Source organism: Larus michahellis, chromosome W (assembly GCF_964199755.1).
Source record: "Larus michahellis chromosome W, bLarMic1.1, whole genome shotgun sequence".
Lineage (NCBI taxonomy): Eukaryota > Metazoa > Chordata > Aves > Charadriiformes > Laridae > Larus > Larus michahellis.
In genome coordinates, this window is record NC_133929.1 from 3,849,305 (window position 1) to 3,862,213 (window position 12,909).

The 12,909-nt window shown below is 41.1% G+C and overlaps 1 protein-coding gene across 11 annotated transcripts in view; it reads left to right on the plus strand.

Annotated features, from left to right (window-relative positions):
• LOC141735678 (putative global transcription activator SNF2L2) overlaps window positions 1-12,909 on the plus strand; it is a 208,845-nt gene that overhangs the window by 27,235 nt on the left and 168,701 nt on the right. For 7 of the 11 annotated variants that reach the window (XR_012584808.1, XM_074568722.1, XM_074568729.1 and 4 more), the window contains 3 exons: window positions 6,310-6,639; window positions 9,337-9,456; window positions 10,571-10,820. Coding sequence is in view for 10 of the 11 variants with exons in the window: in XM_074568722.1 (XP_074424823.1) it covers window positions 6,310-6,639; window positions 9,337-9,456; window positions 10,571-10,820 (700 nt within the window). In the remaining variant the exon portion in view is untranslated. The remainder of the gene's footprint in view (window positions 1-6,309; window positions 6,640-9,336; window positions 9,457-10,570; window positions 10,821-12,909) is intronic. The other 4 variants (XM_074568726.1, XM_074568725.1, XM_074568731.1 and 1 more) reach the window with 3 other exon arrangements.

A 12,909-nucleotide genomic window follows, 5' to 3' on the forward strand; every position in this document is an offset into this window, starting at 1 on the left:
CAGTTGGGGACATTTCTAGTTGGTCTTGCGGGAATCTTAATATATTTGTCATAAATATATGTCATAAACTCATTTCTGGTAGAATTTGAAGATAACAGTGGTGTAGCAGCAAATAACAAAAGGAACAAGTTGATTATATATGCTGATCAGGATCATAGAAAGATACCAATGAAATGAAACAAACCAAAAATCCCTTTTGTTTTTTTCATGGAACTTGGAACTAAATAAGTGCAATTATTGTGATACAACAGTGAAACCCACTCCAATTACAATGTTTAAAGTGCTCTGTTCACAGTTGATTAAAGAACTTGAAATGCAAAGATAAGCACAGCAGGGTTTTTAAGGCTCTGGGACTTAATCTCTATACATTTTTAATCATCAAGCAGTATTTGCTGAGCTTTTTACAATAAAGCTACCCAAATTTAGGTTAACATAGAGTTCACCAAGTTACTGCTTCTTCACAGAGAATATTGATATTTACTGTCCCTACTGTTCTTAAACTTAGCTGCACTTTCTTTTCTGATCCTTTCAGCCTTTTAAAGATGAGAAAAATCTATTTGGTCATCTTATCCATCTGTCTGCCAGTGGAAGACTACCTCTCAACAGTATATTTCTCCACTCCTAATTTTGAATTAATTGCATACTTGGGGCCTTCGTATCTTTCTCTTAGTTGACAGTTTCACAAGAGATGATATTAGCACTGGCCATATTACCAATGAGGAAAATTTTATATTTTGCTTACCTTAAATAAATCTTCTTGTAGCTTCAGTCCTGTCTTAATATATTTCTCACTGTATATTTCTTCTAAGATGTTATGTGCTCTCACTGTATATTGTGAATATCTCTTCTGTTTCTCCTTCTGAGACTACATTTAATTAATGAAAAAAGTGATAGTCAACCTAAATGAGCCGTTGAGCTAAATTTCTTCAATTCCAGTCTATATCTCCTCCTCCCAAAACTTGTTTGCATTCATCATTTCAATAAAAATCCTATCCCCGCCCCCCTGTGATCAGTTGTATCAGAGCTGACAGCAGTTGAAATTTTAATGTATATGGTCTACATACATTTTCATCATTTAAGTCATCTTAATATTTAGTGGTAGTTGTTGCGTTAAAAGGACTGTAGTTTCGATATTTGTCTGTCAGAGTCCCAGGACTTTCACTGATTTACTATCAGAGTCCCACCAAAGGACTTTCACTGAATCAGATTCACAAATAATCGAAATTAGTTACTTTATTGAGAGCGACAGTCGCAGATTCGAGATTGCCGTTGATAAATTCACTGACTACAATAGCGCTAATTACTTAAGGTTAATATTGCTAGCAAAAATAATGATAGTATAACAACCTGGGGGTAACATTCCCCAGAGGGTGAAGGCGCAGCGCTTACCCAGAAAGGCGTCCCTGCCTGGGGTGGAGGAAGAGAACGCAGCCCATCGACTGGTCCATCAGGTATCGAGGTTCTTCTCTCCCAATTTAGCAGTCATTTTCTCCATCCTTTTATCCCCCAAATTACGAGGTTTCCCTCCCCCAGGTGACATGTAGTATGATTTGGGTGGAGAGACGAGTGCTATAGTCATACATGTTTAGCATGAGCTCTATAATCTTCATTAGCATATACAGGGGTGTCAACTTTAATATGCATTTCACAGGTAATGAGGCAAAGGTCAATTACCGGGCATGGGAGCCTCTCAAGGAAACAAAGAGCTGCACAAGGTCTCTGTTATCTTGATTTTACTGTCTCTGCTGACGAAAAGCAGGGCTGTCCTGGCTCCCCAAGACTACCCCGTTATTTATGTATCCTGTGATAGCCAGACGAGCCTTCACTCCCCTGGGTTGCACAAGAGAGAGCAAAGCCAGTCTGAATTGCTCTTTGAGCACAGAGACTTCACCTCATCCAAATTCCACAGTAGTTAAGAGCTCAGTTGACTTAAGCACTGTTGAATATTCCACTACTTGAAATGGTGGAATCTTGACTGTGCATCTAGTGCTATCTATTATGGTATTGTGGTTTAGAATTAATAATGTCATCTGCTGTTTATTCATAGAGTGGAAAAGGAGTACAAGTTTTCCTCAGCTTTCAGCTCCTGTTTTCTCAACTTTGAAATAATTAGTCCAAATGAAGAAAAAGTTCCATTTGCATCTGCTAAATAAAAGCAGAATCAATAAAGGCAAAAAAATTATATACGCTCCTAGCCTCCCCCCCCACTTGCTTCTGGAGAATTGTTAGAACTAGGATTTGATCCACTGTGAAGACTGAAAATAACATGCTTACTTTATATAACACATGACGCTATGACATACTTGTGTAGATCAAGTTGTATCAAAGTTTGAGAAAAAATTGGTTGCTAATTATATACATAGTTAAGAAAGCCTTTTAACTTCCTAAAATTTGAGGAGGACTCACAGGAACAGCCTCTTCTACTAGGGGTCATAGAGAAGATGGAGCCAGACTATTCAGAGGTGCCTGCTGCCTAGCAAGAGATATTCTAATTGTGCATGAGGAAAAAAAAATCACAGTGAGAGTTGTGCAGCACTGGAACAAAGGCCAGAGAGGCCTTGGAGACTTTCAGAATTTGCCTGGATAAAGCTCTGAGCAGCATGATCCAACTTTGAAGTTAGCCTTGTTTTGAGCAGAAGGTTAGACTACATTACCTCCAGAGGTCCAAACCAGATGACTCTATGATTCTGCTTTTTATTTTTAACAAGATACTAATGTTGTTTAATTTTAAATAATTTGTTAAAAGAAAGTATATTCATATAAGAAAAAAAAGCTGATTGATTGCATTCAGAATATTGGCAACTGTTAGAATTATAGCATTAAAGTCTTTGTTATTAGTGTACTATATGCATCTCTGATTTAAATTGTCTTTGTAGCTCTGTGTTTTAAATAGCAATGAATTAAATAATTTTGTAACGCAGAGCATTGCATAGATATATGGTTTACATTAGGCCCGGATGCAAGTGGCAGAAAATTCACATGAAATCTCTGGAATTTACTGCAATGTCGAGGCTGGTTTTTTCCTCATATTTGGTGTCTTCTCCCCTGTATATTTTCCATAATTAATGACTATCTGATTGTCCTCTGTCAGCACACAGAACTCTCTTGTTGCAGTCACTCAGTGCTGGGGTCATCTTACCTTTCCCAGATTAAACTAAGCAGGATGGGTTTATGTCAGGACTAAAATCAAAGACATCTGAGGAAAATCTAGAAGTGGTGGTATTGGCAATTCAGTAGGTAGCATTCTTCTGAGCAATTAATGAGTTGGGTTTTGAGAAATTGATGCATGCTTATGGTAGAAATTTATGTGTACTGCAAAAATGCATTTGAAATGCCTGCTAATTCAGGAAAACTTGTTTGCAAACTCTGAAAAGAAGTCCAGACCCTTCTTGTCTGTACCTTTAATATTCTTTAGCCCTATATCTTTAACTTTTCTTGATATATACCAGATAACCTTTACCTTCATCAGTCTCCATCATAAGTTTCTACCTTATTCAGCATTCGTGCATGCTCACCTGTGGTAGATGTATGTGTAGATAGGAAAAATCAGGTGGTACAGAGGCTTTACGAGTACAAGCTTGCAAGTACTGTCACTGGTAAACCATTGAATCACAGAATAGTTGAGGTCAGAAGGGAACTCTGGAGATCATCTAGTTCAACCCCCCTGCTCAAAAACAGGTCAACTAGAGCAGGTTGCTCAGGATCTTGACCAGTTGGGTTTTGCATATCTCCAAGGACAGAGATTCCAGAATCTCTCTGGGCAACCTGGTACAGTGTTTGACCAGCCTCACAGTAAAAAAAAAAAAGCTTTAAGTGGAATTTCTTGTGTTTTAGTTTGTGCCCATTGCCTGTTGTCCTTTCAGTAGACACCACTGAGAAGAGTCTGGCTCCATCTTCCCATCCCATCTCACTCAATCTCTCCTCATATGTCAAACGTTCTGATCATAATTCATTATATTTGTGGCCCTTTTCTGAGCTCGCTCCAGTATGTTTATGTCTCTCTTGTACTGGGAAGCCCAGAACTGGACACAGTACTCCAGGTGTGATCTCACCAATGCTGAGTAGAGGGGAAGAATTGCCTCCCTTTATTCGCTAGCAACACTCTTCCTAAAGCAGCCCAAGATGCTTTTGGCTGCCTTTGCTGCAAGGGCACATTGCTGGCTCATGTTACAGTTGGTGTCAACAAGGACCCCCAGGTCTTTTTCTAAAAAGCTGTTTTCGAGCTGTTCAGCCTCCAGTCTGTATTTATGAATGGGGTTATTCCTCCTCAGGGGCAGGACTGGGCATTTCCCTTAGTTGAATTTCATGAGGTTCCTGTCTGCCTATTTCTTCAGCCTGTTGAGGTCCCTCTGAATGGCAGCACAACCATCTGGTGTATCAGCCACTTCTTTCCAATTCTTTATTATCTGCAGACTTGCTGAGAGTGCACTCTGTCCCATCATTCAGGTCATTAATGAAGATGTTAAACAGTACCAGCTGCAGTATATCTCATATCTCACCAATTTGGTTATAAGGATGCTATGGGAGACTATGCTAAAAGCCTTGCTAAAGTCAAGGTAAACAACATGCACTGCTCTCCCCTAGTTCACCAAGTGAGTCATCTCATCATAGAAGGCTATCAAGTTGGTTAAGCTTGATTTCCCTTTCATAAATCCATGCCGACTGCTCCCAATCGCCTTCTCATCTTTCATATGTTTGGAAATGGCTTCCAAGTTTATTTGTTCCATCACCTTCCCAAGGACAGAGGTGAGACTGACTGGCATGTAGTTTCCTTCCTCCTTCTTGAAAACAGGAGTGACATTTGCTTTCTTCCAGTCCTCAGGAACCTCTCCCAATCATCATGACCTTTCAAAGATAATCAAGAATGTTTGTGAAAAAAACTCACTGGTTGAGATGAGGGCAGGGAGATCACTCACCAGTGAAACAAAAACAAAGCTAAAAACACCCTCCCCCTACCACTTCCTTCTTCCCAGGCTCAACTTCACTCCTGGCTCTTCTACCTCCTCCTCCACCACTGATTGGCACAGGGGGGATGGGGAATGGGGGTTGCAGTCAGTTCATAAAGCTTTTTCTCTGCCGCTCTTTCCTTCTCATGCTCTTCCCCTGCTCCGGCATGGGGTCCCTCCCACAGGAGACAGTCCTTCATGAACTTCTCCAATGTGGGTCCTTCCCACAGGCTGCAATTCTTCATGAACTGCTCCAGCATAGATCCTTTCCATGGGGTGCAGTCCTTCAGGAACAGACTGCTCCAGCATGAGTCCCCCACAGGCCACAGTTCCTGCCAGAAATCCTGCACGGGCTCCTGTCCATGGGCTGCAGTTCCAGCCAGGAGCCTACTCCAGCGTGGGCTCTCCATGGGATCACAGCCTCCTCCAGGGTGCATCCACCTGCTCTGGCGCAGGGTCCTCCACAGACTGCAGGGTGAATACCTGCTCCACTGTGGTCCTCCATGGGCTGCAGGGGGACAACCTGTGTCACCATGGTCTTCACCATGGGCTGCAGGGGAATCTCTGCTCCAGTGCCGGGAGCACCCCCTCCCCCTCCTTCTTCACTGACCTTGGTGTCTGCAGAGTTGCTTCTCTCACATTTTTCTCAATCCTCTCTCTCACAGCTGCTGCATAGCGTTTCTTCCCCTTTCTTAAATATGTTAATACAGAGGCACCACCAGCTTCTTCAGAAGATAGTTTTTGTGTTCAAAGTTGATACTCTGGGTTTTCCAGCACCTGGATGGTAAAAGGTAGTGAATGTTGTTTCTCAAACTAAAAGCTTTAATCCATATAAGCTTGAGGGACTATATAAAAATATTAATTAGATACTGTCTGTTTTTATATTTGTATGTTGGAGAGTATTAGCAAAAAGGTTATATATCATTGAATAGGTGCTTTGATGTAGGCACATCAAAATAAATATATATATAAATATATAAATATAATGCTGATTTTATAAGCTGTAAAATAGGCAAATATCTTTGAAAACATTCTATAATGAAATATTAATTCAACATACAGGTGAACCAGTGCCCTATCATGCCATTTGATTGCTGTATTTTACATGTAATTTAGTTTTAGTTTGTTTTACCCCAAATGTGAGGGGAGTTAATTATTCTGTTTGACTAATAACTCTTGTAGTCTTCTTGCTATCTCAGGGAATTTCAGATCATACTTCTGTTCTTGTAGAAAATATTATAGCTCTACTAATGTGAGAGAGAATTTTTTATACTTCAGATACTGTTTATGGTAAAGAAACTTCAATGGAGTTTAGACTTGATTAACCTGGCAAATAAGTTTTTGAACCTCTTATCTGCTCCAGGCTACATGTCTCCACACCCATCTCCACTGGGAGCACCAGAACATGTGCCCAGTCCAATGTCTGGACGAGGTCCAACTCCACCCCAGATGACACCATGTCAGCCAGGACCCATGATACCAGGAGACCCACAAGTTATGAGTCAGCCCAACAGAGCTCCTTGCCCTTTCAGTCCTGTACAGCTACATCAGCTCCGAGCTCAGATTCTGGCATACAAAATGTTTGCTAGAGGTCAGTCTTTGCCAGAAAACCTTCAACTTGCTGTTCAAGGAAAGAGGACCTTGCCTGGCATTCAGCAGCAACAGGTTCCTGCTGCCTATAGTAGGCAATCAAGTAAGTGAATGTAGGCACCATGTCATTGTCAAGATATTTCTTTAAGTTCTACCTGTGGAAAATAACAGAAATTGTTGGTGTGCAGGCATATAATTTGGAACCATTTGCAGATATCTATATGAACAATGACCTATGGTTGGAGTTGGAGTAAGTGCATAAAGCACGTTATTAATAGGACACTAATTATTTTTAAAAATAGAGATAAAGTAGTTTATATACCGTCTGTCCTGATTATGCCTGCAACTTTTGCAAATGTTTGTCACAATTTGCCAATTACATTTTACTGCTCTTCTTAGAATGCTTTTTCACTCCCCTGTTGCCATGCAGAAAAATAGATATAAAATCTAGAAGTTGACTGATTATGCAGATCATGAAAATTGAAATTATATGCAGTATGCTGTCAAGTCCATAACACAGGGAAAAGAGATTCTCATAAAAGATATTACAATGCAGTATAAAAACTTATTTCAGTCTTAAAGAGATGTGTTACTTTCACAGAATCACAGAATTGTAGGGGTTGGAAGGGACCTTTGGAGATCATCTAGTCCAACCCCCCTGCCAGAGCAGGGTCACCTAGAGCAGGCTGGACAGGAATGCATCCAGGCGGGTTTTGAATATCTCCAGAGAAGGAGACTCCACCACCTCTCTGGGCAGCCTGTGCCAGGGCTCTGCCACCCTCAAAGTAAAGAAGTTTTTCCTCATGTTTAGATGGAACTTCCTGTGTTCCAGCATGTGTCCGTTGCCCCTTGTCCTGTCACCAGGCACCACTGAGAAGAGTCTGCCCCCATCCTCTTGACACCTGCCCTTTAGATATTTATAGGCATTGATGAGCTCCCCTCTCAGTCTTCTCTTCTCCAGGCTAAACAGATCCAGGTCTCTCAGCCTTTCCTCATAAGAGAGGTGCTCCAGTCCCTTGATCACCTTTGTAGCCCTCCGCTGGAGACAGTTCCCTATCCTTGAAAGGGGGGGCTCAGAACTGGACACAGTACTCCAGATGCGGCCTCACCAGGGCAGAGTAGAGGGGGGGATGACCTCCCTCGACCTGCTGGACGTACTCTTTTTAATGCAGCCCAGGAGACCATTGGCCTGTTTGGTCACAAGGGCACATTGCTGGCTCATGGTCATCCTGTTGTCCACCAGGACTCCCAGGTCCATTTTTTGAAGAGCTGCTTTCCAGCAGGTCAGCCCCCAACCTGTCCTGGTGCAGGGGGTTGTTCCTCCCCAGGTGCAAGACCCTACACTTGCCCTTGTTGAATTTCATTAGGTTCCTCTTTGCCCAACTCTCCAGCCTGTCCAGGTCTCTCTGTATGGTGGCACAGCCTTCTGGTGTGTCAGCCACCCCACCCAGCTTGGTGTCATCAGCAAACTTGCTGAGGGTGCCCTCTATCCCCTCATCCAGGCCATTGATGAGTATATTGAAGAGGACGGGGCCCAGTACTGACCCCTGGGGGACACCACTCGTCACTGACCTCCAACTAGACTCTGTGCCCCTAATCACGACCCTCTGAGCTCTGTCTTTCATCCAGTTCTCAATCCCCCCCACTGTCCATTCATCTAGCCCACTCTTCCTAAGCTTCCCTATGAGGATGCTGTGGGAGACCGTGTCAAAAGCCTTGCTGAAGTCAAGGTAGACAATGTCCACTTCCCTCCCCTCATCCACCCAGCCAGTCATGCCATCATAGAAGGCTATCAGATTGGTCAAGCATGATTTCCCCTTGGTGAATCCATGCTCGCTACTCCTGATGACCTTTTTTCCCTCTGCATGCTTAGAGATGGCATCCAGGATGAGCCGTTCCACCTTTCCAGGGATGGAGGTTTAAACAGCTTGCACCTGTTAAGTTTTCCCAACAAGTCCAATCCTAAGATCAATTTAATGGGGAGGGAAAGGAGGAGAGTTTTCTGTTGTTGAAGTTTGGTTTTGTTTGTAAGTTCATTAATTTGTATGATGATTGTCTTTCACTTTTCCCCTCCTTCACAACTTCAAGAAAATAAAGAAATGGTTTATCTAGCCATGTGGATATTATATGGATCCCACTGTGATATCTTAATAACAGTATTATGTGTGTATTTTTTGACTTTTCGTTACTTTCAACTTCAGACCTTTTAGGGCCTTTTCCCATGGGGAAAAAAATTCCAGTTTACTTAAAGGCAGTTTTAAATATTCTTTATTTATTTCTTTTGTCTTTTCCATTTTGTACATTTTTTTTAACCAAGGGCTATGAAAATGTGATCTTTGTTTTTAAAAATTAATCTCCTCCTGCTGTTTATTACTCTCTTGAAATAAGAATTCTGTGTTCATGATATCATAATATCCATCATACAAATGATTTTGGGCACAAAATTACCTTCAGATTAAAAAATATGGTGATTATTTTAAAGAGTTAACGATTTCTGTAAACTGTTATTTATCTTTAGAAGCTGAGAGTAAAGATGATCCTGTTTTCTTCTAAAAATAATTTGAATAAGTGGTCACTTAATTTCAATGCATGTGGCTTTGTCATCAAGTATTTTAAAAGATGTGATTTTAATATACCTCATTACATTATTTTTTTGCACAGTGGAATCCACTTAAATCTGTGTTTAATGCACAAAAGCTTATTTGAATAAATAGACTAGCATATTGGAATGCAGAGGGATTTTTTAATGTGTAGTAATGTTTTATATTTTATTAATTTTCTTTCCTTTGTTAAATTATAGGTATTGGGTCACATGCAATGAGTGGTCCTACAGCTGGCCCAGGTCCAGCTCCAGGAGTACCCGGACATATAGCTGCCATGACCCCTAAACCTTGGACAGAAGGTAGAAGGGAGTATAGCGGTAATTTTATAACATGCATACAGTTAAGGTTAAACTGTGTGGATAGGGATTGGGGAAAAGAGGCAGGAAAAAGCATAGGGAAATAAAAAGGTATAAAGAAGAAATGGTGTGACCTTTACTTTGCCTAGCACCTAAGTATCAAGGAGTTTTTTACCACTTATTCAGAGGTGAATGAGTTGACCAGATGAAATTATTGCAGCTGTTAGGCAACCTAAACATGAAGCACCCTCTACAATCAGAATTAAATATATAAGCTTGTTCCTTTTCCAGAGATTGATGCAGATCGTTGAATGCCAGATGGTCAGGATGCTGAATCTAAAGTGAAATTGATTACAAGACTACAGGCATATTGTGTAGTTGCATTTTTTAGCAATAAATTATTATGTTTCCTCAAACAATCAAGTGCTATCTTTATTGTTGCAGATGTCTGTTCTCAGTGACTCTCACATCTGTGTGCATGAGTGACTTCCTGACTTGTTAGAGTACTGAAACCTGTGCTGTTATCAGCAGGTGCTATATTCACGTTAACTGATGAGTTAGTTAACTTTCAAAATAATTAGAATGCTATAACATAAAAGAGTAATCAGATACCAAGTATTTCAGGTACATAAATATAATTAATTGGGAGTTGGGGGCAAAATGGAAGCTATTTATATTTGCCAGGTATATTTAAGTACTCTTGCTGAAATTTTAATACAGCTTACTGGTTTGCACAGAGAGTTGTAAAAGCAGGCCTACTCATGCTTCTAGTCAAATTGTGACTGTGGATGCATCCTTGAAAGTGGTATAAGGACAATGGACATATGAAGAGGCAGAATTTGGTCCTGCATTTATATGAAACTAGTTCTAGAGAGTTCTTACTAATGTTAGATTTACTTAAAAAACAGTGTGAATTAAAAAAAAGGGTGTTTCTATAAATTGACATGCACTTTTATTATTTTTGGATCCCTTTCTGCAATGTCTGTTTGAGTTTGTTTCTCTATAGGGAGGGAAGCCTAGTATTTTTCCTGATGAGTTTGAATGTTTGTCTTAGCTTCATGTTTTGACCTAAAAAATCATCTTAGATTTTTTACTGCATTCCATATTTCGTGTTATCATATTTCTTATGTTCTAGGCCAAGCCCCAGATATGAGTGTTCCTAATACACCACAAAAGCTCTCTGTACCACCTCCTAGTGGGAGGCCTTCTCCTGCCCCCACTGCTTCCCAGCCTTCTGCAGCCATGCCTGGGCCCTCTGTACCACAGCCCACACCTGGACAGCCTTCACCTATTGTGCAGCTGCAGCAAAAACAGAATCGTATCAGCCCTATCCAGAAACCACAAGGGTTGGATCCAATTGAAATACTCCAGGAACGTGAATATAGGTAAAAGCTGAATAACAAGATTTAAATGCATATGCTTATTTTTTACTTTCTCAGTGGGCACTCTTGCAATCATCCCCTGTAATGTAGTGATCGTAGTTGAAATTGAGTTTCCATAGAGGGACCATGTCAAATACGAATGCAGACATCAAACCGTAAAGCATGATTTAATTTCAGCCCAAGTTCTGAATTAGCAAAGCATATTGGTAGTATCACTGCAAACCAGCTTAACTTTAAAATGGACTCAAGCACTTGTCTGGATTAGTGTGATATTTGGAAAGCTGCAAATAATAATAGCTATGAAATTAAAATCTTTGTAATCCACATGGAAACTATTTTAGTACAGAAAGTATTCAGAACCATAAACAAAAAGAAATTAGAAGGAAAAAAAAATGGCAATGAAAAGGCTGAAGACTAAGTGGCCAAAGCAAAAACTAATTTTGTATAATGATAAATGGGTTAGCTGGACTACCAAAGAATAGAGTATTTAGGAGGTGAAAGTGAAGATGAAAAATAGGATACCAGGAAGTATGGTCCATAAATGTTGAATTAGACTCCTAAGTAAGTACCCTAATTAAAAGGTGATTAGTACCCAGTAATATTCCTAGTAACACACAGAGGATCTAATCTCTTATGATTTTCTGTGGTTAGAAAGAAACTGTTCCCTCCCCTTACTGACACTATTATACAATTCCCCTTGAGGACTGTGGGGGGAAAAAGGTTGACTTGTATCTAAAGTACCAGACTCCCCATAGTGTATTTGCTTGATCTGAAATTATAATGCCTCTTCTTGTTGCTAAAACAGTGAGGGGGAAACAATATAGGGGGAAAGTAGACAAAAGATGGTAATGTCACTGAAAATGGGATTAAATGAATACTTGCTCTGCAAATGTGTTCTACCTTTTCAGATACAGGAGGGAGGGTAAGTGGCATGAACTTTTATATCGAGCATCCCAGGAAGGATATGGTATGATATCCAAAAACCAGGCCTTGATCCAGCAAAACACTTGTGGTTTTTACATAAGAGCATGCTTAAGTGCTTTTCTGACTTATAGTTGTGGTCATTCTGTCAGTCTCATAATTTTCACATTAGTATGGAATGGCTGTAGCTATTTTGGTGTGTACAGTCATGATCTAACAGCTTTTTCAGAAAATCATAGAATCATAGAATGGTTTAGATTGGAAGGGACCTTAAAGATCATCTAGTTCCAATCCCCCTGCCCTGGGCAGGGACACCTCCCACTAGACCAGGCTGCTCAAAGCCCCATCCAGCCTGGCCTTGAACACCTCCAGGGATGGGGCATCCACCACCTCTCTGGGCAACCTGTTCCAGTGTCTCACCACCCTCATAGTGAAAAATTTCTTCCTGATATCCAATCTAAATCTACCCTCTCCCAATTTGAAGCCATTACCCCTCATCCTATCCCTACATGCCCTTGTAAAAAGTCCCTCTCCAGCTTTCTTGTAGGACCCTGGAAGGCTGCTATAAGGTCTCCCCGGAGCCTTCTCTTCCCCAGGCTGAACAACCCCAACTCTCTCAGCCTGTCTTCATAGCAGAGGTACTCCAGCCCTCTGATCATCTTTGTGGCCCTCCTCTGGACCCATTCCAACAGGTCCATGTCCTTCTTGTGCTGAGGACTCCAGAGCTGGACACAGTACTCCAGGTGGGGTCTCACCAGAGCAGAGTAGAGGGGCAGAATCACCTCCCTCAACCTGCTGGCCACGCTTCTTTTGATGTAGCCCAGGATACGGTTGGCCTTCTGGTTTGCAAGCACACATTGACAGCTCATGTTGAGCTTCTCATCAACCATGAGGATGCACCATAATACAGTTTCACTGTTGCTCTGAATGAAGGTTCATAGCATTAACCTGAGCCAGCAATCATTTGTCCGGTATTGCATAAACTCATTTGTAACTGCCTCTGCCCTTCCAGCACTGCTCCACTGCTTCACTGTTTGTGCCAAATTTTATGACTTGAGGATATGCATAAATGGGGAAGGAAGGGGAGTGAGGGACAGCAGAAAATAACTGAGGTAGATCTACTTGACTATGTAGAAATTGGTTGCAGTCACAGCATATCCATTAGGTTCTG